Source organism: Ranitomeya imitator, chromosome 1 (genome assembly GCF_032444005.1).
Source record: "Ranitomeya imitator isolate aRanImi1 chromosome 1, aRanImi1.pri, whole genome shotgun sequence".
NCBI lineage: Eukaryota > Metazoa > Chordata > Amphibia > Anura > Dendrobatidae > Ranitomeya > Ranitomeya imitator.
The window spans coordinates 132,002,239-132,026,251 of record NC_091282.1 but is presented as its reverse complement, the minus strand read 5'-3'; the positions used below and the strand labels follow the sequence as shown (position 1 = coordinate 132,026,251).

The following is a 24,013-nucleotide window of genomic DNA, read 5'->3' as shown; positions in this document are numbered from 1 at the left end:
AGCTCTGATGTCACTGATGCTGTGCTGCCTCACAGCTTGACCCTCAGTGAACTCTTGGGCGTGGGAAAATGCATTAGCACTGCTCCCGGTTGTAAACTTTGTACCTCCTAGATATGAATTACGGCGTGGGACTGAACGCCGGACAGGTATGGTATACTGTTAGTTTATTATTTTTTCTTTATTACAGGAGATCGAGGGCGTCGCATGGATTAGCAGTAACAATAAAAAGGTCAAACTGCATTTAGTGTTTTATTTCATTAAAATACTTTTTTCTGGCTGTGTCTTTTTATAACCCATTAACAACTATAGGATTAGTAATGGCTAGGTGTCGTACCGCTCCATTACTAAGCCGGCTTGATGTCACATTACAATACAAAGGTGACATTAACCCCCTAGTACGCCAAATGCCACTGCTGCAGGGCAGTGGGAAGAGAGAGGCTAAGTGCCGGAATTGGCACATCTTAGAGATACGCCATTCCTGGGGTGACTGTGTGCTGTTGTTTGTAGCCAGAGGGGGCCTATAACCATGGTCCCTTAGGCTAGGTTCACATTGCGTTAGGGCAATCCGTTAAGCACATAGCGCTAGCGGATTGCGCTAACGCAATGTTTATTTTGGGTCCGCGTTCGCCATCCCTGCTAGCGCAGATCCCCGATCTGCGCTAGCGAGGGACGGACCTCGGATGCACCTCGGACGCTGCAAGCAGCGTCCGAGGTCCGTCACAAAAGAACGGCACATCGCTAGCGCGTGCCGAAAATGGCATGTGCTAGCGATGCGCTACAAGCACAAATCACATTGCTGTCAATGGGTGCGCTAACGGACCCGTTGCACGGCGTTAATTGCGACATTTTCGCTGTGCAACGCAGTCCGTTAGCGTTAACCCATTAACGCAATGTGAACCTAGCCTTACTAGGCTATGAATATCAGCCTGCAGCTGTCTGCATAGCCTTTTCTAGGGGGACTTCACGTTATTTTTTTGGGTGGGTCCCCTTACTTTAACAGCCAGTAAAGTCTAAATATACAGCTGCAAGCTAAGATTCATATCCTGGGAAAATCAATGGGTATTAACCCCTTCCTAAGCTACAAACATTGGCCCCCAGTCACTGGCTTTCCCTCTCCGGCGCAGAAAATTGGGCGGGAGCCCAAGCCATTTTTTTCCCCGAAAAGATTCTTTTATTAAATACATACAAGTCCCATAATCTGCACACTCACTATATTAATTGCATTGGACACACACATAAATATATCTGCAAGGATTTACTGTATATAAACCATGTCTCCTATCCTGTCGGCTCCTGCATTGATTTTACAGAAGCCGACAAATGAATTACCGGCTAATCTTCTATTTATATCTCTATGCAATATAAAGATATAAATATATATGTGTGTGTCACTGACATATATATACAGTTAGGGCCAGAAATATTTGGACAGTGACACAAGTTTTGTTATTTTAGCTGTTTACAAAAACATGTTCAGAAATACAATTATATATATAATATGGGCTGAAAGTGCACACTCCCAGCTGCAATATGATAGTTTCCACATCCAAATCGGAGAAAGGGTTTAGGAATCATAGCTCTGTAATGCATAGCGCCCTCTTTTTCAAGGGACCAAAAGTAATTGGACAATGGACTCTAAGGGCTGCAATTAATTTTGAAGGCGTTTCCCTCGTTAACCTGTAATCAATGAAGTAGTTAAAAGGTCAGGGGTGGATTCCAGGTGTGTGGTTTTGCATTTGGAAGCTGTTGCTGTGAGCAGACAACATGCGGTCAAAGGAACTCTCAATTGAGGTGAAGCAGAACATCCTGAGGCTGAAAAAAAAGAAAAAATCCATCAGAGAGATAGCAGACATGCTTGGAGTAGCAAAATCAACAGTTGGGTACATTCTGAGAAAAAAGGAATTGACTGGTGAGCTTGGGAACTCAAAAAGGCCTGGGCGTCCACGGATGACAACAGTGGTGGATGATCGCCGCATACTTAATTTGGTGAAGAAGAACCCGTTCACAACATCAACTGAAGTCCAGAACACTCTCAGTGAAGTAGGTGTATCTGTCTCTAAGTCAACAGTAAAGAGAAGACTCCATGACAGTAAATACAAAGGGTTCACATCTAGATGCAAACCATTCATCAATACCAAAAATAGACAGGCCAGAGTTAAATTTGCAGAAAAACACCTCAAGAAGCCAGCTCAGTTCTGGAAAAGTATTCTATGGACAGATGAGACAAAGATCAACCTGTACCAGAATGATGGGAAGAAAAAAGTTTGGAGAAGAAAGGGAACGGCACATGATCCAAGGCACACCACATCCTCTGTAAAACATGGTGGAGGCAACGTGATGGCATGGGCATGCATGGCTTTCAATGGCACTGGGTCACTTGTGTTTATTGATGACATAAGAGCAGACAAGAGTAGCCGGATGAATTCTGAAGTGTACCGGGATATACTTTCAGCCCAGATTCAGCCAAATGCTGCAAAGTTGATTGGACGGCGCTTCATAGTACAGATGGACAATGACCCCAAGCATACAGCCAAAGCTACCCAGGAGTTCATGAGTGCCAAAAAGTGGAACATTCTGCAATGGCCAAGTCAGTCTCCAGATCTAAACCCAATTGAGCATGCATTTCACTTGCTCAAATCCAGACTTAAGACGGAAAGACCCACAAACAAGCAAGACCTGAAGGCTGCGGCTGTAAAGGCCTGGCAAAGCATTAAGAAGGAGGAAACCCAGCGTTTGGTGATGTCCATGGGTTCCAGACTTAAGGCAGTGATTGCCTCCAAAGGATTTGCAACAAAATATTGAAAATAAAAATATTTTGTTTGGGTTATGTTTATTTGTCCAATTACTTTTGACCTCCTAAAATGTGGAGTGTTTGTAAAGAAATGTGTACAATTCCTACATTTTCTATCAGATATTTTTGTTCAACCCTTCAAATTAAACGTTACAATCTGCACTTGAATTCTGTTGTAGAGGTTTCATTTCAAATCCAATGTGGTGGCATGCAGAGCCCAAATCGCGAAAATTGTGTCACTGTCCAAATATTTCTGGCCCTAACTGTATATATATATATATATATATATATATACATACACCTATTCTATGTGCATATATATGTATTCTATCTATTCTATTCTAAACATGTCAGTGTGATTTTACTGTACACTGGACATGAATTGCCGGCTTTTCAAAGAACACCGGTGCGTAAAAATTGGACAGCACTCGCATGGTGCGAGTGCCGTGCAAGTTTTTCTCTCGCACCCATTGACTTGCATTGGACTCGCTACTCATTACGAATACCTGAGTATTAGGACCTACTTGTTATGAGTCCGAACATTTCACTACTCGCTCATCCCTAGTCATCATTTGATAGTCTTCAGCTCTGTCTATCATCACCATCCCTCCCCAACTGATTGACAGCCTTCAACCTATGCACAGTGTAGTCAGAAAGCGGTGTGGATGGGATTAGACAGAGCTCATTATTGAGAGAAATAGCAGAGCTTCAGCAGATAAAAACAGTGATATCATCAAAATTACAGCAAAGAGCCAGTAAGTGACACAGCGCTAAAATTTGGTTCTTTTTTTTAAATTTTGTCCTTTTTTTTTTACTGCCCTCAGATTGAGAATTATAAACCTGGTAACAACTACCTTTAGGGCATTTATCTTTATGTTAAAGAGGACATGTCACTTGTAGAAAAAAATGAATTAAATATTTAGTAAAAATCACAGAGCTTTCCTGATTCTGCAGCTTTTTTCCATTTTATTCTGCATCACTTCATTGATTAGATATTCCCATTTATTGCTTTTGAAATGCAATATGTGAAATCTCTGGTTAAAGGGAACCTGTCACCAAGTTTTGTTTTTCCTATTTAAAGTAGGGTACCTGTACGCCCTCATATACAGCATTCTAGAATGAAGTCTATATATCCCCAATGAACTCTGCATAACACACAATAAAACTTTTATTTTACTCACCTACGCTGCGGTCCAGTCTGATGGGCATTGCTTGTCTTGATCCGGCACCTTCTCTCTTCTTGTGATCGCTGTCTTCCTTCCTGCTTCGTTTGGAAGATTCGTCTAATATCATCCACAGTGTGTCCTCCATTGTGCTCCTGTACAGGTATACTTGTCTCTGCCTTGCCAAGGGCAGAGCAAACCTCTGTAATGCACGGGGAAAGACAAAATGGCGTTGGCATATATGCACAACAATACTTTGTTCGGCCCTCAGCAGGACAGAGTGCAGTACACTTGCGCAAGAATGCAATCGAGGACACTGTGTGGATGACAGCGATTGCATGGAGTCGTCTGATAAAGAACAGCGACGCCCATCAGACCAGACCACCCTGTAGGTGAGTATAATAAAAGCTATTTTTTGAGTCATGCAGAGCACATTAGGGACATGCTGGTGCTTCTCACAAAAGTAGAATATCATCAAAAAAGTTAAACTCATATTACATAGAGTCACTACTTATATTGATGATTATGGCTTACAGCCAATGAAAACCCAAAAGTCATTATCTCGGTAAATTAGAATACTTTATAACACCAGCTTGAAAAATTGATTTTAAAATCCGAAATGTTGGCCTATTGAAATGTATGTTCAGTAAATGCACTCAGTACTTGGTCGGGGCTCCTTTTGCATCAATTACTGCAACAATAAGGCGTGGCATGGAGGTGATCAGCCTGTGGCACTGCTGAGGTGTTATGGAAGCCCAGGTTGCTTTGAAAGCAGCCTTCATGTTGTCTGCATTGTTGGGTCTGGTGTCTCTCATCTTCCTCTTGACAATAAGCCATAGATTCTCTATGGGGTTAAGATCAGGTGAGTTTGCTGGCCAATCAAGCACAGTGATACTGTTGTTTTTAAAACAGGAATTGGTACTTTTGGCAGTGTGGACAGGTGCCAAGTCCAGCTTGTCGGCAGAGGGAAGCAGGAAGTGCTCTAATATTTCCTGGTAGATGGCTGCGCTGCCTTTGGTCTTGATAAAACACAGTGAACCTACACCAGAAGATGACATGGCTCCCCAAACCATCAATGATTGTGGAAACTTCATACCAGACCTGAAGCAAGCTTGGATTGTGGCCTCTCCACTCTTCCTCCAGACTCTGGGACTTTGATTTCCAAATACAATGCAAAATTTACTTTCATCTGAGCAACAGTCCAGTTCTTTATTTCTTTGGCCCAGGTAAGATGCTTCTGGCAGTGTGTATTGGTCATGAGTGGCATGACACAAGGAATGCGACACTTGTAGCCCATGTCCACGTCTGTGTGAGGTGGGTCTTGAAGCAATGACTTCAGCAGCAGTCCACTCCTTGTGAATCTCTCCCAAATTTTTGAATGGCCTTTTCTTAACAATCCTTTCAAGGCTGTGGTTATCCCGGTTGCTTGTGCACCTTTTTCTACCACACTATTTCCTTCCACTCATTTTTCCATTAATATGCTTGGACACAGCGCTCTGTGAACAGACAGCTTCTTTAGCAATGACCTTTTGTGGCTTACCCTCCTTGTGTAGTGGGTCAATGACTGCCTTCTGGACATCTGTCAAGTCAGCAATCTTCCCCATGATTGTGGAGCCTACTGAAACCGACTAAGGGGACCTTTTTAATCGCTTAGGAAGCCTTTTCAGGTGTTTTTTGTTAATTATTCTAATTTATGACATAAAGACGTTTGGGTTTTCATTGGCTGTAAGCCATAATCATCAACATAAGCAGAAATAAACACTTAAAATAGATCACTCTGTTTGTATTGACTCTATATAAATTGTTGTGAATTCTGCTTTTGAGCTCCCTCTGGTGGTAGCAGATGGTAATGCAGTTGTTTCTGGGCTGCAGTCTTGGACAGGTGTATCTGCTAATTGCAGTTCTGACTGGAGTATTTAGGCTTGCTGGACTCATTAGTCCTTGCCAGTTGTCAATGTCTTTTGGGATATTATTGATCTCTGCCTGGCTTCTCCTGCTTGGCTGCCATTTCAGCAAAGATAAGTGTCTGTTTCTTTTTCTGTGGCACACTGGCTGTGTGCTTGTTTTTGATTGTATTCCTGCTCTGAATGTAGGATTCGCTGGAGTTGCAGATTTACGCTCCTACGTCTTTAGTTAGATGGAGGAGGTTTTTGTATATTCTGCTGTGGATATTTTTGAAGGGTTTTAATACTGACCGCACAGAACTCTGTCCTATCCTGTCCTATTTTAGCTAGAGTGGCCTCGTGTGCTAAATCCTGTTTTTCTGCCTGTGTATGTTTTTCCTCTCCGACTCCCCGCCAATATTTGTGGGGGGCTGTCTATCCTTTGGGGTTCTGCTCTGAGGCAAGATAGTATTCCTATTTCCATCTTTAGGGGTATTTAGTCCTCCGGCTGTGACGAGGTGTCTAGGATTGTTAGGTACATTCCACGGCTACTTCTAGTTGCGGTATTAAGATCAGGATTGCGGTCAGTATAGTGACCACCTACTCCAATGAAAGTTTTCATGCTGCTCCAAGGTCACCGAATCATAACAATAAATATACAAGTTTAACTCTTTCTATTGAAAAACTGAAATTAACTTTTTGATGATATTCTAATTTTGTGAGAAGCACCTGTATATACAGCATTCTAGAATACCGTCACATAGGATTTCCAGGTGCTGTCTCTACCTTACATCAGAAAAACCTTCTCTGGGAGCGTGTACTTTCTTCCTCGATGCTGTGAATCACAGCTGATCTACCAGTCAGACGCCATTAAACTGTGATTGGCAGCTTATGAGAAGGAGATGTGAACATGCTTGCCTTGAAAATTCTGAAAAACACTGTGTTGAAATACAAGCAGAGATTTCACATATTGAGATCCAAAAGCAATAACGGTGAATATCTCTGCAATGCAAAACAGGAAAATTGCAGAATTAGGGGAGGTGAGGGATTTTTACAAGATATTTAATGCAATATTTTCATCAAGTGACAGCCAGGTCCTTTTAAAGCAATGGAAAGTTTGATATTAAGCGAGTAGAGGATGTGTAACTTACTAACAAGTAAAAGAACGTGTACTAATATTCGTAAATGAACTCCCCTACTTCTAGTCCAAGGCAAGAATTTCCCATGCAATCTGTTTATGGGCATAAAAAGGTTCTACAGGAAGGAGGGTATATAGCTATATAATCGGAGCTCACATTTAGGGCACAACCATATAACGACCATGTTTTCACAGCCATATAAAGGAAGATGTTTGCTAGGATCAGGAGACTCTGGTTGGGTCGGGAGTTACAGCCATAATGCAGAATATCGACACTATATGGACATGGGAATTAACCCTTAAAATGCATTACTAGGAATAATCCCACTAATTAAACATACAAGTAGTATATGCTAAGCATGGTTTGGCCTTTCCACACTCATCACGGGTGATCCCGAACAGCCACTTATGATCAATTCCTGTAGTTTTGATAAATATAGTGCCAGAAAAAATATCCTTCATATAAAGTACATAAATCTTTATTAGTATACATTAATAATACCCCATTAATTAAAATAAAAATGTATAAATGGAGTTATTGACAGTCAATCCAGACTCAATGAAGGCAATAAACCATCAACCCTATAAGTATAATACCGAAAACAGATGCATATTAAGGTAGCCGGGAAAAACAAAAGGTCCAAGGTAAAGTAATAATACACAGAGTTGTATAATTACTTGGACCTTTGCTTTTTCCCAGCTATTTTAATATGCACTTATTTGGGGTATTATCCCTATAGGGTTTATGGGTTACTGTTCTCACAGTGTCTGGGCTGACTGTCCATAACTACATTTATATTTTAATTAATGGGGTATATTTAATGTATACTAATAAAGATGTATGTATTTTATAGGAAGGGTGCCTTATAGAATTGCAATGGGCTTCAAAGCAATTCACATGAAAACTTGAAGCCGGACTATAATCCTGTTAATCCCTAAATATTGGACTATTAGTTATATTAGCAAAATTACCGCAGCAATAAGAGCAGTTAGCCAGGCCACGACAATGTTTGTTCATTGTTAATAGCGGACTCCTCTATATCTTGAATATATAGTCTTCTGACGTCTCCATGACAACATAAACAGCCTTTGTCTAGAAATATGTTTTTTCATGGTGGGTTTTCGTTACCATGGCATTATAAAACTTCTCTCCCATCTGTGGATCTCGTTACATAATATAGATAAGGAATGGATCTATTTTTAAATCATTATCCAATTCTCTTTAAAAAAAAAATTAAAATATCTAAAGTACAAAAAAACACAAAACAACTCGGAGAGCTATACTGCCACCATGAACGGCAAAGGTTAATTAAAAACACTGGGGAAAAAAATCTGAAGTCCGGTAATAAAGAGTTAATTTAAAAAAGAAAAGAAAAGAAATGGATTTTACAACAGAATATGTAAAATGTTCATATGACAAGGACACAATGTAATCAGGTTTAAGGTCTATGGTTCACAGGACGCCACCAATCTATTACAGTCCTGATGAGAGCACAGGACGCTGCAATGAAAGCTGATGGAAATGACAGAAAGGCAACATCTGTCCTGCGTTTTACCCAATCATCAGAATACGCACCCGCGCTGCATCTATAAATATACTATCAAAATAATCCATCCAATTAGCGCTTCTTCCGATCACAAAGGCAGCTGAACGCTGTGGAGACAGAGTCCAATCAAGTGCACAAATTACAATGAAAAATTTCAATGCTTCGTAGGATTACCGCACGACAGCTGTCAGAAATGACAATTTTCTAGTCAAAGGCCCTCATTAAACTACGTGCGCAATAATGATTTATTTTTTTCTTCTGCCTTTCTCTTTTCTTTGTAGAAGAGGCTAAAGAAACATTGGATGGCCTCCTCCAGCATCAGTAACCTGTATGCCGAAACGGGGCGTCTGTGTGCAAGGTTCAAGAGGAAATCAATATCAGGGAGAAAAAGTAAAAAAATAGAGTGTAGATCAAGATACATGCTGTAATTTGTATTTTTTTCACATTCATGCAATCCCAAAATCATAATCTTGCATCCAATGGTGAGAAAAGAGGAAAGCACAGCAAAAGACAAAATTAGCCCTCCATTATGGTGCCGAGTTCTGACTTCTGAGATCTCGGTGTTCCCTTCCCCCTTCTCACTACTTTTGATGGCGTTGGCCTATCTTACGTTGCTTGTTTTCCAATGATGGCAAAAATGGGTACTGGCACTTTTAGGCGGGCTATGCTGCATGAATGAAGAGCCATGGGGACCAATATCAACGCATTTCTCAGCTGGCAGTGCCTTTCTTAAGAATAAAAACCAAGTGGCTTGCTAATAATGTAGCTCCCATGGATAGGGAAGTCTTGGCAAAGAGAATCAAATAACAAAAAGCCCTCTCTCCAAAGATCTTAAATTAGTTGCACAATTTGGCTTTGTTATATATGCGCTTCAATGTTAAACATTCTGCAAAATTACAACTCAAAACTAAAGCAGAATTTTTCTTTTCATTGTACCTCGAGTGTGAGTCAAATCTAAGTTACCATGAAGAAGACTAATAAGTCGAAACGCGTCGACACCAGAACACTGTCCTCTTTGTGACCGGCTTTTAATGGCTATGTAATAAAGCTGCCAAAATTTTACCGGAGACGCCAATTTTTCTTTCTTATATTGGACTCAGTTGCACAAGTCGAGCGGCTTGCCATATTGAAAAAATGTAAACTTATACCCTAAAGCTCATAACGTTTTGCAATTTTTTAAATATATTTTAAATTTCAAAGATGGGTTTAGTTGTATATAACAAAAGGGAAGACAAGTAATAAGTAGCAACAACTCAGCACATTGCATCAATCTTAACAATTCCCATCAGGGGATCTTGAGTAAGCATTTAAAGAGTTCAGAGAGTAAAGGTACCGTCACATTTAGCGACGCTGCAGCGATCTAGACAACGATGCCGATCGCTGCAGCGTCGCTGTGTGGTCGCTGGAGAGCTGTCACACAGACAGCTCTCTAGCGACCAACTATGCGAAGTCCCCGGGTAACCAGGGTAAACATCGGGTTACTAAGCGCAGGGCCGCGCTTAGTAACCCGATGTTTACCCTGGTTACCAGTGTAAATGTAAAAAAAAAACAAACACTACATACTTACATTCCGGTGTCTGTCCCCCGGTGCTCTGCTTCCCTGCACTGTGAGCGCCGGCTGGCCATAAAGCAGAGCGGTGACGTCACCGCTGTGCTTTACGGCCGGCCAGCGCTGACAGTGCAGGGAAGCAGAACGCCGGGGGACGCGACAGACATCGGAATGTAAGTATGTAGTGTTTGTTTTTTTTTTACATTTACACTGGTAACCAGGGTAAACATTGGGTTACAAAGCGCGGCCCTGCCTTACCAGTGAAGACATCGCTGAATCGGCGTCACACACACCGATTCAGTGATGTCTGCGGGAGATTCAGCGACGAAATAAAGTTCCGGCCTTTCTGCTCCGACCAACGATGTTCACAGCCGGATCCAGATCGCTGCTGCGTGTCAAACACAACGATATCGCTATCCAGGACGCTGCAACATCACGGATCGCTAGCGATATCGTTGTTAAATTGTTCAGTGTGAAGGTACCTTAACAGAAGAAGAAAAAGAAGAGATTCGAGATTAGGATAAAGGTAGAGGGGAAACAAAGAGGAGTAGACGCCATAACTTGGTAACTCTAGAGACTTGCAGTGCTGAAAGGCACCTAAGAGGACTTGGAGGAAAGATCAAATAGGTAATTTGGCATTGTGGAGATGAGTGATCCTATGGAGACATTTGGAGGGTTTCTTGTTCTGAAAACTGACTGGTATACATGAGCCAAGGCTCCCAGATAGCAACATAAAGATCCCTGGAGTCTTTTCTTTTAGCTTCATTACATTCATAGATCACAATAAGATTAAATCTATTTATAATTGCATGGAAGGAGAGAAAAAATGATTTTACTTGGAAGTTGTATGGATTTTAATTTTCAAATAAAATAATTGAAAATCTCATCTGCATGAGGCCAAATCTGCACTGTGTAATCAGTGCCTTTATAAGACAGTCCTACGTATGATATAACAATTTTTGTAACAAAGTAAATGGTCACAGGTTTCTTTATCTCAGTAACTCAGAATACTTAAAGGCTATTGCACCTTTTACAGATGTTTCTCATGTCCCTCCTGTTGTAAGGATGTGAGGTCTGTGTGTCCAGGAAGAGCTGTGTGAACAGAGCCTAAAAGTCAACGTATTTATTAAATTTCCAAAGCAAGTTGCTATTACCTCCTGCTTGACGGTACCGGAGATGCCGTGGAGTTGATGGAGATCGACATGGAGAACTCTCAGCTGTGTCCGGGGAAGCGTTACTTTCAGGGATGGTCCTGTCTAATGACGCCGATTCTAGGACCGCAGCTGAAATAATATACACGCATATAATATCAGTTATACCCTTAAGACAAAGGATCATTTCTCTATTTCAGATTGAGAGAAGAAAAACTAGTTTTTTATTCTCATTTTTTTTCAATAGAACAGAATCATCATCAGTTTTCGGGAGTATGACAGATTGCCTTTAACAGGGCAATAAAGGTCTCTATTTAAAAGAAAAAGAACAAACAGAATATCAAACATTTATCAAATATGTGCTACAAAATATTCACACATCGGAATTCCGGAACAAAAAAAAATTTAGGTGCACTTGAATAACAATTTAGATTTTTTTAAAATATTTGGTAGCAATGGGCAGAAAATAATAAAATATACCATATACTGAATTTATAGGGACAATGGCTTTTGTATATTTTTTTTTACTCAAATGTTTTTTATTAAATAGAGTCCAATAAAACATTTCACATTAAGACATAAATTTAAATTTTCCCCACTCTTAACCCCCGTACCCATCCCGCCCCCCTCCTTCCCTTTTAGATAGCTCACGCTTTCCTCTTAACATATCCTGTGGTATTATATACATTAACCATATACAATAACTTTCATTTGTAAACGAATACACCGTAAATATATAGGCGAACCCTCCTCAGGCCTAACTTCTCTTGGCCTCCCCTAGCCTAGTTCCAACCAAGGCGTCCACAATTTTTCGAACAGGCCCATCTTCCCTCTTTTCTGATATACACCCTTTTCCAGGGTAATGACCTGCTTCACATATTTAAGATATTCTCCCCTCGAGGGAGGTTCCTCTTTGATCCATTTTCTGGCTATGACCTTCTGAGCCATGTATTGTAGTCTGACGATTGCTATTTTCAGCTTGTTATCCACAGCTATCTCTTGCACGTACCCCAGCACGCACACCAAAGGTTCTCTTGGAATTACACATCTGTATGCCCCATCTCGGACACGACCATAACATATGAAAAATTCCAGCACTATCATTCCTACATCTAGGGCATTCCGAATCACATCTCAGCCCAGCTCTATACAGGACATCCGCAGATCTATACACTCTGTGTACAATATAAAGCTGGGAAAGTCTATATGGCTTATTCAGTGATAGTTTCGGTATCCATTCTAATACAGATTCATAGTTATTAAGGTTGAAGGAAGACTTTAAGTCCATCTAGTTCAACTCATAGCCTAACCTAACATGCCCTAACATGTTGATCCAGAGGAAGGCAAAAAAACCCATGTGGAAAATACTAAGCTCCAATTTGGGGAAAAAAATTCCTTCCCGACTTCACATACGGCAATCAGACTAGTTCCCTGGATCAACGCCCTATCAAGAAATCTAGTATATATACCCTGCAACATTATACTTTTCAAGAAAGGCATCCAGTCCCCTCTTAAATTTAAGTAACAAATCACTTACTACAACATCATAAGGCAGAGAGTTCCATAGTCTCACTGCTCTTACAGTAAAGAACCCGCGTCTGTTATTATGCCTAAACCTTCTTTCCTCCAGACGTAGAGGATGCTCCCTTGTCCCTGTCTCAGGTCTATGATTAAAAAGAAATTCCCACATTTCATCCTCTAAACGACCCAGCTCTCTTTCCCATTTAGCCCTTGCACCAATCAGATATTCTAATAGATGAGTGTGAAGCAGATCCTTATATAAAGATGAAATAGCACCCCTCGTTGTCCCCACTCCACAGATGTAGTCTAATACTAAGTCGTTTTGAATCTGGAAACAATCCCCCTCATTCTGGGCCACAAACGCATGCCGTACTTGTGCATATTGGAACCCCCCAGATGCCCTAAGACCATATTCCGACTGTAGCTGGGAAAAGGATTTCAACTCCAGTTGCTCTAAAATCTGACAGGCATACTGGATCCCCCTGGCTTGCCATTCTGGTATATGTCCCATCGCCAAAAACTCCGGTAGGTTATTATTAAACTACAGCGGAGAAAACCTGGTCAGGCAAGTAACCCCGCAAATTTGTTTAACTCTCCCCCATACTTTATATATCAGAAATAATGTTGGGTATTTCTTCCCCAGTATCTCAAGGGATCCATCTTCCAGACACTGTGCCGCCGGACTTCTCTTCACCACACTCTCTATCAAAAGTTGTGCTACATTGGAAGACGACTCGTGTTCCCAGCTCTTTAAATGCTGACATTGGACCACCAAGAAATATATTTCAGGGTTAGGTAAAGCCAAGCCTCCCGCGTCCTTAGGGCGCTGAACGGTCTCCAATCTAATTCGCGGGTGTGGCCTCCCCCACACCAGCCCTCTAAATAAAGAGTTAATCAATTTGAATTTTACACGTGGTATCCAGATAGGGGAGTTATGGAGAACATACAGTATCTTAGGCATCAGAATCATCTTAATGAGATTAATTCGGCCTGCAACAGATAAATGCAACTTAGACCAAGCCCCTACCTTTGCCTTAAGAGTTCCCAGCACCGGTGTAAGATTTGTATGCAAGCAATTCGTGATCGGCAAAGAGATTAGTATCCCCACATATTTGAATTGATCTGCTACTTTAAGTCTACCCCCTTCCATAGAATCTCCCGGCTCACCCCCTGCATCATCCACCATAAACAGAGTTGACTTATTCCAATTTTTTTTTAAGCCCTGACAAAGCACCAAATCCCTTGATGAGCCGAATTGCATTACTAAATTATTCATGTGGATCACTCAAGAACAGCAGTATATCATCCGCATAAAGCGCTATCTTTTCTGTTGTGAGTTCTGTTTTTGGGCTCCCTCTGGTGGTTACTGATGGTACTGGGTGATTTGTGTTCTGCTGTCTCTGGTGTCCACCTGTTCTATTAGGATTTGGGAGTTTCCTATTTAACCGGGCTTTCTTGTCATTTCCCCGCCGGCTATCAAGGTTATCAGAGTGTTTTGTTACCTCAGCTTCTGGCTTCAGTAATCTTCAGGACAAGCTAAGTTTTTGATTTTCTTGTTCCACGTTTTGCTTTATTTTTGTCTTGTCCAGCTTGCATATAATTGTTTCTTTACTGCTGGTTGCTCTAGTGGGCTGTAATTGCTCCTCATGTTCCATGAGTTGGAACATGAGTTCAAGTAATTGCAGGATGGTTTTTTGAAGGGTTTTTTGCTGACCGCGCAGTTTACTTTTGTATCCTCTGCTATCTAGTTTTAGCGGGCCTCATTTTGCTGAATCTGTTTTCATACTGTGTATGTGCCTTCCTCTCATTTCACCGTCATTATATGTGGGGGGCTGCTATTTCTGTGGGGTATTTCTCTGGAGGCAAGAGAGGTCTGTGTTTTTTCTAATAGGGGAAGTTAGATCTTCGGCTGGTGCGAGACGTCTAGGATCAACGTAGGCACGTTCCCCGGCTATTGTTATTTGTGTGTTCAGGTTTAGGGTCGCGGTCAGCTCAGGTTCCATCACCCTAGAGCTCGTTGGTGCTTGTCCTTTTGTGATTCCCTGCCATTGGAATCATGACACTTTTCCTCTATCGATCCATATTTAAACCCAGAGACCTCAGCGGACTGTCAGATCCTGGCGGCCAGCGGCTCCACAGCTGAAGCAAACAAAAGAGGGGAGAGCGGACACCCCTGTCTCATCCCTCTATGTAGCCTTATTGTATGAGAAAGCTCCCCATTCACTCTCACCCTAGCTGATGGTTGTGCGTACAATAGCTGAACCCAGGACACAAATTGTGGGCCAAAGCATTGCAATACCTGCCACAAGTATCCCCATTCCACACTGTCGAATGCCTTATGGGCACCTAAAGAAGCAATAACTCTATGCCCACCATTATCAGCCCCCAATAGTAAATTCAAAAAAAGCCTTCTAAGATTGACTGCCTTGGACCTGTCGGGCATAAAGCCAGACTGATCTGGATGAATCAACTTAGAAATAACACCCGACAATCGGGCCGCTAACACCCCAGCCAGAAGTTTAACATCCGTTGTGAGCAAAGAAATCGGACGATATGATTCAGGCAGTCGTAGATCTTTATCTTCCTTCAGGATTAAAACTATTATGGCCTCCCTCGTGGAGGCTGGAAGAATCCCCCCATTCCTAGCCTCCTGCCAAACTACTCGTAATCGGGGTAGCAACACCTCCTCCATCCATCTCATTATAAATTTCAGCTGGCAATCCATCTGCTCCTGTTGCCTTACCTCTTGCTATGGCTCTTAACCCCTTCATGACCCAGCCTATTTTGACCTTAATGACCTGGCCATTTTTTGCAATTCTGACCAGTGTCCCTTTATGAGGTTATAACTCAAGAACGCTTCAAAGGATCCTAGCGATTCTGAGATTGTTTTTCCTGACATACTGAGCTTCATGTTAGTGATAAATTTAGGTCGATAATTTTTGCGTTTATTTGTGAAACAAAAAGGAAATTTGGCTAAGATTTTGAAAATTTTGCAATTTTCAAATGTTGAATTTTTATTCTGTTAAACCAGAGAGTTATGTGACACAAAATAGTTAATAAATAACATTTCCCACATGTCTACTTTACATCAGCATAATTTTGGAAACAAAATTTTTCTTGCTAGGAAGTTATAAGGGTTAAAATTTGACCAGCGATTTCTAATTTTTACAACAAAATTTACAAAACCATTTTTTTAGGGACAACCTCACATTTGAAGTCACTTTGAGGGGTTTATATGGCTGAAAATACCCAAAGTGACCCCATGCTAAAAACTGCACCCCTCAAGGTGCCCAAAACCACATTCAAGAAGTTTATTAACCCTTCAGGTGCTTCACAGCAGCAGAAGCAACATGGAAGGAAAAAATTAACATTTAACTTTTTAGTCACAAAAATGAATTTTAGCAACAATTTTATGTATTTTCCCAAGGGTAAAAGGATAAACTGGACCCCGAAAGTTGTTGTACAATTTGTCCTGAATACGCTGATACCCCATATGTGGAGGGAATCACTGTTTGGGCGCACAACAGGGCTCGGAAGGGAAGGAGCGCCATTTTACTTTTTGAATGAAAAATTGGCTCCAATCTTTAACGGACACCATGTCGCGTTTGGAGAGCCCCTGTGTGCCTAAAGATTGGAGCTCCCCCACAAGTGACACCATTTTGGAAACTAGACCCCCCAAGGAACTTATCTAGATGCATAGTGAGCACTTTAAACCCCAAGGTGCTTCACAAATTGATCTGTAAAAATAAAAAGTACTTTTTTTTCACAAAAAAATTCTTTTAGCCTCCATTTTTTTGTTTTCACATGGATAACAGGATAAAATGGATCTTACAATTTGTTGGGCAATTTCTCCTGAGTACACTGATACCTCATATGTGGGTGTAAACCACTGTTTTGGCACACGGCAAGGCTCGGAAGGGAAGGAGCGCTATTTGACTTTTTGAATGAAAAATTAGCTCCAATCGTTAGTGGTCACCATGTCACGTTTGGAGAGCCCCTGTGTGCCTAAACATTTGAAATCCCCCACAAGTGACACCATTTTGGAAACTAGACCCCCAAGGAACTCATCTAGTTGTGCGATGAGTACTTTGAACCCCCAAGTGCTTCACAGAAGTTTATAACGCAGAGCCATGAAAATAAAAAATCATTTTTCTTTCCTCAAAAATTATTTTTTAGCCCACAATTTTTTATTTTCACAAGGGTAACAGGAGAAATTGGACCCCAAATGTTGTTGTCCAGTTTGTCCTGAGTACGCTCATACCCCATATGTGGGGGTAAACCACTGTTTGGGTGCATGGCAGAGCTCAGAAGGGAGGTAGTGACTTTTTGAAATGCAGACTTTGATGGAGTGGTCTGCGGGTGTCATGTTACGTTTCCAGAGCCCCTGATGTGCCTAAACAGTAGAAACCCCCCACAAGTGACCGCATTTTGGAAACTAGACCCCCCCAAGGAACTTATCTAGATGTGTGGTGAGCACTTTGAACCCCCAAGCCCTTCACAAAAGTTTATAACGCAGAGCGGTGAAAATACAAAAATCATTTTTTTTTCCTCAAAAATCATTTTTTAACCCGCAATTTTAAATTTTCACAAGGGTAACACGAGAAACTGAACCCCAATAGTTGTTGTCCAGTTTGTCCTGAGTACGCCGATGCCCAATATGTGGGGGTAAACCACTGTTTGGGCACACGTCGGGGCTCGTAAAGGAAGTAGTGACGTTTTGAAATGCAGACTTTGATGGAATGGTCTGCGGGCGTCACGTTGCATTTGCAGAACCCCTGATGTACCTAAACAGTAGAAACCCACCACAAGTGACCCCATTTTGGAAACTAGACCTCCCAAGGAACTTATCTAGATTTGAGTGGTGAGCACTTTGAACCCCCAAGTGGTTCGCAGAATTTTATAACGCAGAGCCGTGAAAATAAAAAATCTTTTTTTTCCCCACAAAAATAATTTTTTAGCCCCCATTTTGTATTTTTCCAAGGGTAACAGGAGAAATTCGACCCCCAAAATTGTTGTACAATTTTTCCTGAGTACGCTTATGCCCCATATGTTTGGGTAAACCACTGTTTGGGCACACGTCGGGGCTCGGATGTGAGGGAGCACCATTTGACTTTTTGAATGCAAGATTGGCTGGAATCAATGGTGGCGCCATGTCGTGATTGGAGACCCCTGATGTGCCAAAACAATGGAAACCCCTCAATTTTAACTTCAACACTAACCCCAACACACCCCTAACTCTAATCCCAACTCTAACCATAACCGTAATCACAACCCTAACCCCAACACACCCCTAACCCTAATCCCAACCATAACCCCAACACACAACCAACCCTAATCCCAACCCTAACCACAAGCCTAACCCTAACCTCAACACACCCCTAACCCTAATCTTAACCCTAATTTTAACCCTAACCCTAATTCCAACCCTAACTCTAGTTACAGCCCTAATCCTGAGGCTATGTGCCCACGTTGCGGATTCGTGTGCGGATTTTTCCACACCGTTTTTGAAAAATCCGCAGGTAAAACGCACTGCATTTTACTTGCGGATTTACTGCGGATTTCCAGTGTTTTTTGTGCGGATTTCACCTGCAGATTCCTATTGAGGAACAGGTGTAAAACGTTGCGGTATCCGCACGAAGAATTGACATGTTGCGGAAAATACAACGCAGCGTTTCCGCACGGTATTTTCCGCACCATGGGCACAGCGGATTTGGTTTACCATAGGTTTACATGGTACTGTAAACGTGATGAGAAACTGCCACGAATCCGCAGCGGCCGCAGTCAATCCGCACCGTGTGCACATAGCCTAATTCTAACCCTAAATGCAACCCTAGCCGTAACCCTATCCCTAACCCTAGTTCTAACGCTAACCCTAGTTCTAACCCTAACCCTAGTGGAAAAATAAAAATAAATATATTTTATTTATTTCATTATTTTCCCTACCTATGGGGGTGATAAGGAGGGGCTTTATTTACTATTTTGTATATTTTGATCACATCAAAATGTACCTGTAATGAATCTTCCGGCCAGCAGATTCGGCGGGCGCACTGTGAATGCGCCCGCCATTTTGGAAGTTGGCGGCGCCCATCGAAGATGCCGGACGGACATCGGGAGGGTCCCCGGGACTCCAGCGGTACGGGGGGGGGGGGGGATCGGACAGCAGGGGGGCACCAGAGCAAAGAGGAGGGGAGAGGAAAGCAGCGGAGCACAAAACGGAGGGGAGGAAAGACTGACAGCGGCGGCAGATCGCCGCTGTCAGTCGGTGGGGGGGGGTCAGATCGCGGCCGATGATATTGCAGCATTGGCCATGGCTGGATTGTAATATTTCACCATATTTCATAGGTGAAATATTGCAAATTGCTCTGATTGGCTGTTGCACTTTCAACAGCCAATCAGAGCGATCGTAGCCACGTGGGGGCAAAGCCACCCCTCCTGGTCTAAAGTACCACTCCCCCTGTCCCTGCAGATTGGGTGAAATTGGAGTTAACCCTTTCACCCGATCTTCAGGGACGCGATCCCTCCATGATGCCACATCGGCGTCACAGGTCGGATTGGCACCGACTTTCATGATGCCTGCGTGGCGTCACAGGTCGGGAAAGGGTTAAAGCACGACTTAGTTCTTCATCCGTGATAGGTCCCTCCAAACTTTCCCTATCCTCCTCACTCAGTCTAGGTAAGACAATACCTTCTAGAAATGCCGCGTTGTCAGTCCCCGATGGGTCCACACCAGAAAAGTACAGATCCGCGTAGAAGTCCGTAAAGACCCTTAAGATCTCAGAGGTCTCCGACACTTTTATACCGTTAACAGGCTCTAGTGAATGGTGTACCCCTCTGGGCCGACGCCACCAGCAAGAGCATATGCCCCACTACCTCCCCCTCCTGGTAAAAGGCTAGTCGCTGGAACTCTCTCTTCCTCCCTGCCCTTTCCAAAATAATTTTATCCATATTATTCTGGGCTTCTCTTAATCGTTTCCCAGCCTCAGGGGTACCCAGTGTGGCCATCTCATCTTCAGCAATTCTCAGCCTTTCCCTTGCGGCATTCTCTACCTGTTTTGATCGCCACTCACATCTACTGATGTCCCTGAACAGCAAACCTCTCAAATATGCCATCATCGTCTCCCATATAGTGGGTATGTCCGAGCTGCCCTCGTTAATTTCAAAAAACTCCTCCACTTCCCACTGTATTCCCTCCAAACTCACACTATTCAGCCAGTTAGGGTGAAATTTCCACTCTCCCCTATGCCGTGCTTGTGTCCCCATTGGCCATAACCACACCTCTATAGGATTATGATCGGAGCTCGCTCGTGGCAAGTATCTCACTTCTCCCACCATAGAATCAAACATATTGTTTCCGAGCGCCATATCAATTCTGGATAAAGTATCATGAGCCGGTGAATAGCAAGAGTATCCCCTCTCCCCCACGTGTCGCACTCTCCACAAATCAGTCATACCGATCTCTCAAATATATGTTACGAACGGCGTAATATGGCTTTCCGACCTGTTTTGTGTATTTTTGTTTTTATCCCAGAAATCATCACATATATTGTTGAGGTCTCCAATAATTAAAAGCGGCATCGGGATCTCCCCATCCAATCAATTCTAACACTTCTCTAAGTCTTTTACTCGAAGAAGGGGGAGGAGTGTACATAGCCACCACGCACATCAAAATACCAAGCATTCTGCATTTCACTACCACATACTGTCCATCCACATCAACATACACCTTCAGCTCTTCATAGCGCACCCCAGCTGGGACCAATACCGATACCCCCCTTGAGTATGTAGAGAAGGTGGAATGATACGTTTTTTGCAGCCACCGCCTAAGTAAGACGTCTACCCTCTCACGAACGGCTTTTGTATATTTACATAGAAGAACTTTTTGTTACCTCTGTGAATGCTCCTCCGTAACTTGTTACACAAATCGATGCGTGGGTTCTCTGAATTCTCATCAAGGCATCCTGGGCTTTGTTCTGGTGAGGAGAGTCCTTTACTGAGGTCCAGAGGTACTTTGCCAGTGCTGGGTGGTGGAGAGGTTGCAGGGCTGAACACGGATGTTGGGCTGCTTGCACTGGAGGATGTGGATAAGTCTAAAGCCCCAATTCGTGAATTTACAGGCGAGTTTAGGGACAGTTTTCTTGCCCTGACAGGCGATGACGTTCTAGAAAGGGACAATGGAGGTGGAGAAGAAAACTTGCGGCAGAGATGTGGCGATTTCCCATCTAAGCTTTGGCTAGATGCGAAAAACAACTCTAAAGATCTAGGAAAGGAAAGGAACATTTTCAGATTTTCACAGTTCATTGATCACTAGAAGGACTTTGATCTTTTCTCCAATGTTTTTATTTAAAACTATAACTACATAATGTATAAAGAAAGAAAAATGTTATTAATGGACCTGAACCATCTACTTCCATTTTTGGTACAGTTATACAGAAAAAGATTACAATCTTGATGCTGTCAATTTAAAGTCCATTGATTCTTTGAAAATTAACAATATTATATAATATATCAAATGAGCCTTAGATAACATAATCTTATAGCAGCAATTGAATTGCGGTAAATTATTCATGTAATCCGGCATGACATTAGATTAAGGGTCTGAAGGGCACATAAGCCATAATCACTGCACTTCTATTAAACCTCAAATGTGCGAAAACTGAGGGAATTATACTTTAAATATAAAATAACAAACAATTTGAGAGGTGGCTGTCACAGAGTTACCTGACCGGTATTGATGTGAAAGGTCTCTTGTAAATATCAGCTAGTTTTTCCAGCACTACAAAAGAAGTGGTGAATATCCTGTAGGTATGCAGGAAAGTGTTGAGAAAATCAATGCTGAGGAAGCGCAAGTCAGTCAATCTCTCCAGGAGACGCTCCACACTGGCGTAGCGGATCTGAGGGACCTTGCAGGAGTTCAGAGTTTTGCTGAAACATATATCGATATCATCTCTATGAAGTCTGGCATCGGACCTGTAATATGAATATAACATTGGAGTAATGTCACAATTCTAGGGGTTGAGGGACACCGCAGGAGAGAGAAGCTCTGTAATCACTCTTGTTGTATTGACAACAGTTGTGGGGCTGAAGGTCCCCGATCTCTGTCATGGGTCAGGCGCACACAGCTGGAAATCCAGGGTAAAAACACAGAAGTCCAAGTACTTTTCATAGTATGTATGATGGGTAGAGTTTGCCCACGGTTCCCTATGGTCCCCATGTCACCTCTAAATACCCACTATTTTTACTGAAATGTTATTGCTTCCTCAACTACTGTTTGCAGCGATGTTTCAATATGATTGTATCCCAATACAATGCTCTTTGAGGCCTATTTAGTTGGCATTTAGACAAAACGTTGTAAAAACTTTCTGTAGCTTTTCAATGTCACATCACCCCCACGGCACATGAGCCTACAGGTCACAGTATTACTTAAAGTGGTTGTCTAGAAGTATGACAAAGATTAAGAGGTCATTGAGGTCAGATCAATGGTGGTCTGCCATCGGGAACCCCCACTGATCAGCTGTTCTAAACTATCAGTGGCCATGTGAAAACTGTATGGAGCCAGAACTGTCTAGGGCTGTTCTCGAGTATTGCAGCTCCGTGAATGGAAGCTAAGCTGCAATATCCTGGGATTAGCCACTACGCAGTATATAGAGCTGTGCTGTTGCGGGCGGCTCCATAAATAAACTTCAGGTCACCAGAGTAGTTATAACAGCTGATTGTTGATGGTGCTAGGATTCTAAGGATAGATCATTAAACTTTCAGTTCTGTACTACCCCCTTAACAAAGTTATTGAGAAATACCATATGAAGAAATTCTGCTTATAACTCAGGCATGAAGAGGCTACAGTTTAATTAAAACCAACTTTTATATGTAAAAGTGTCTCTGATCGAGAACTCCTTCTGCTTCTCTCCCCACAAAAAACAACAGACCAGGCATGTTTAACTACAACTGCCCAATCTTCTTCTCTACCACATCTGTTACGGCAGGTGCACACGACAGATTTCACAGTCCAATTGTGCGGATCTCGTTTTTCTAAGAAATGGAGAGAAAAAAAAAGTTTCTCCATCAAGTCAGACCATGAAAGTTGGACCACACTCCGATATCTCAGTGTGGTCAGATGTTTTCCATGGACTCAGACTTGCCTTGCCAATTTTGATCCGACACTCAGATCAAAATCGGACAGGTCACTGATCTTTGGACATGTGCACAGCCCCATAGAATAACATGGGTACAAGTGCCATCAGTGTCTGTAAAAACCACAGATAGCACTCGTCAAATATAAGTGGTCACGTGCACCCACCCTTAGATGAAGATTGGAGACCCCAATACACACACGATGGAAAGCTGGTCCCACCAAAATCACTGGGTTTGGATGACGATTTTCAATAGCTTTGTATCTTTGTGACAACCCGCGCACTTGTGCCCTTCACGAGAAGGACACATTTAAATTCAATGGAAGCAGAGATTTGGAAAACCATCGGAAATTTCGAGAGTAAATATTGAAAAATTGTCGATGATTCGTCATACAAAGACTAACTGGTAGTTGCTGAACCTATAATATTCCCCAATATAACTAGCTAACTATCGACACCCATCTAGCCCATGAAAATGCTGGTGTACACCGCTTACATCGAGAGCACTGTATATAAAATTATTGCCGTGTAGAGAATGTAATACTAATTAATACTGTTATTAGTTTATATCACTTACAAGATCGGCGCTTTGACAAGTTTCATCCTGCTGCTGCCAATTGTCCTACACAACAGAAATGATAGTGTTTCTATACGGGCATGTCTGCAGGACTTCTCTAGAGCTGCACCACCACTTTGTACATACCTTTCTTACTACATGTCAAAAATGCAGTAAGGTCGTTTACATGAGGTTCAACACGCCATGTATGTTTCACTCGTGGGTAAATGCTTATGGATGGACGGCTTCTTACCGGATCATGTGTGGCACAGTAACCTTGGAGTTCTCCTCGTACACGTTGCTCATCAAACCATTGCATCTTATATTTTCAATACACTGTCAAAATAAAACGATACATAATTAGTAGGATTTGCCCGAACCAAAATTTTCGCATTGCAATTGTCTCGCGTTAAAGGGCGCCTCTGCTTATCGTATGCCATTTAGTGATTCACGGCATTATTACTGCCAGCTGAGGATTTCTCCAGAGTAATGGCGAACTAGCATATGCGAGTGACAGCTGCACGTCTCCCAACAGACTATACACCGATATATCATTTCCTCACCTCCGCGACTCACTCAGACATATA

At 42.3% G+C, this 24,013-nt stretch overlaps 1 protein-coding gene across 4 annotated transcripts in view; it reads right to left on the bottom strand.

Moving 5' to 3' along the window:
- RASGRF2 (Ras protein specific guanine nucleotide releasing factor 2) overlaps nucleotides 1-24,013 on the bottom strand; it is a 400,547-nt gene that overhangs the window by 76,024 nt on the left and 300,510 nt on the right. The window contains exons 13-17 of one of the 4 annotated variants that reach the window (XM_069751043.1): nucleotides 23,680-23,762; nucleotides 23,448-23,492; nucleotides 21,462-21,710; nucleotides 20,630-21,000; nucleotides 11,226-11,354 (exon numbers count right to left, since the gene is read on the bottom strand). In XM_069751043.1, coding sequence (XP_069607144.1) covers nucleotides 11,226-11,354; nucleotides 20,630-21,000; nucleotides 21,462-21,710; nucleotides 23,448-23,492; nucleotides 23,680-23,762 — 877 coding nt within the window. The remainder of the gene's footprint in view (nucleotides 1-11,225; nucleotides 11,355-20,629; nucleotides 21,001-21,461; nucleotides 21,711-23,447; nucleotides 23,493-23,679; nucleotides 23,763-24,013) is intronic. The other 3 variants (XM_069751060.1, XM_069751051.1, XM_069751070.1) reach the window with 3 other exon arrangements.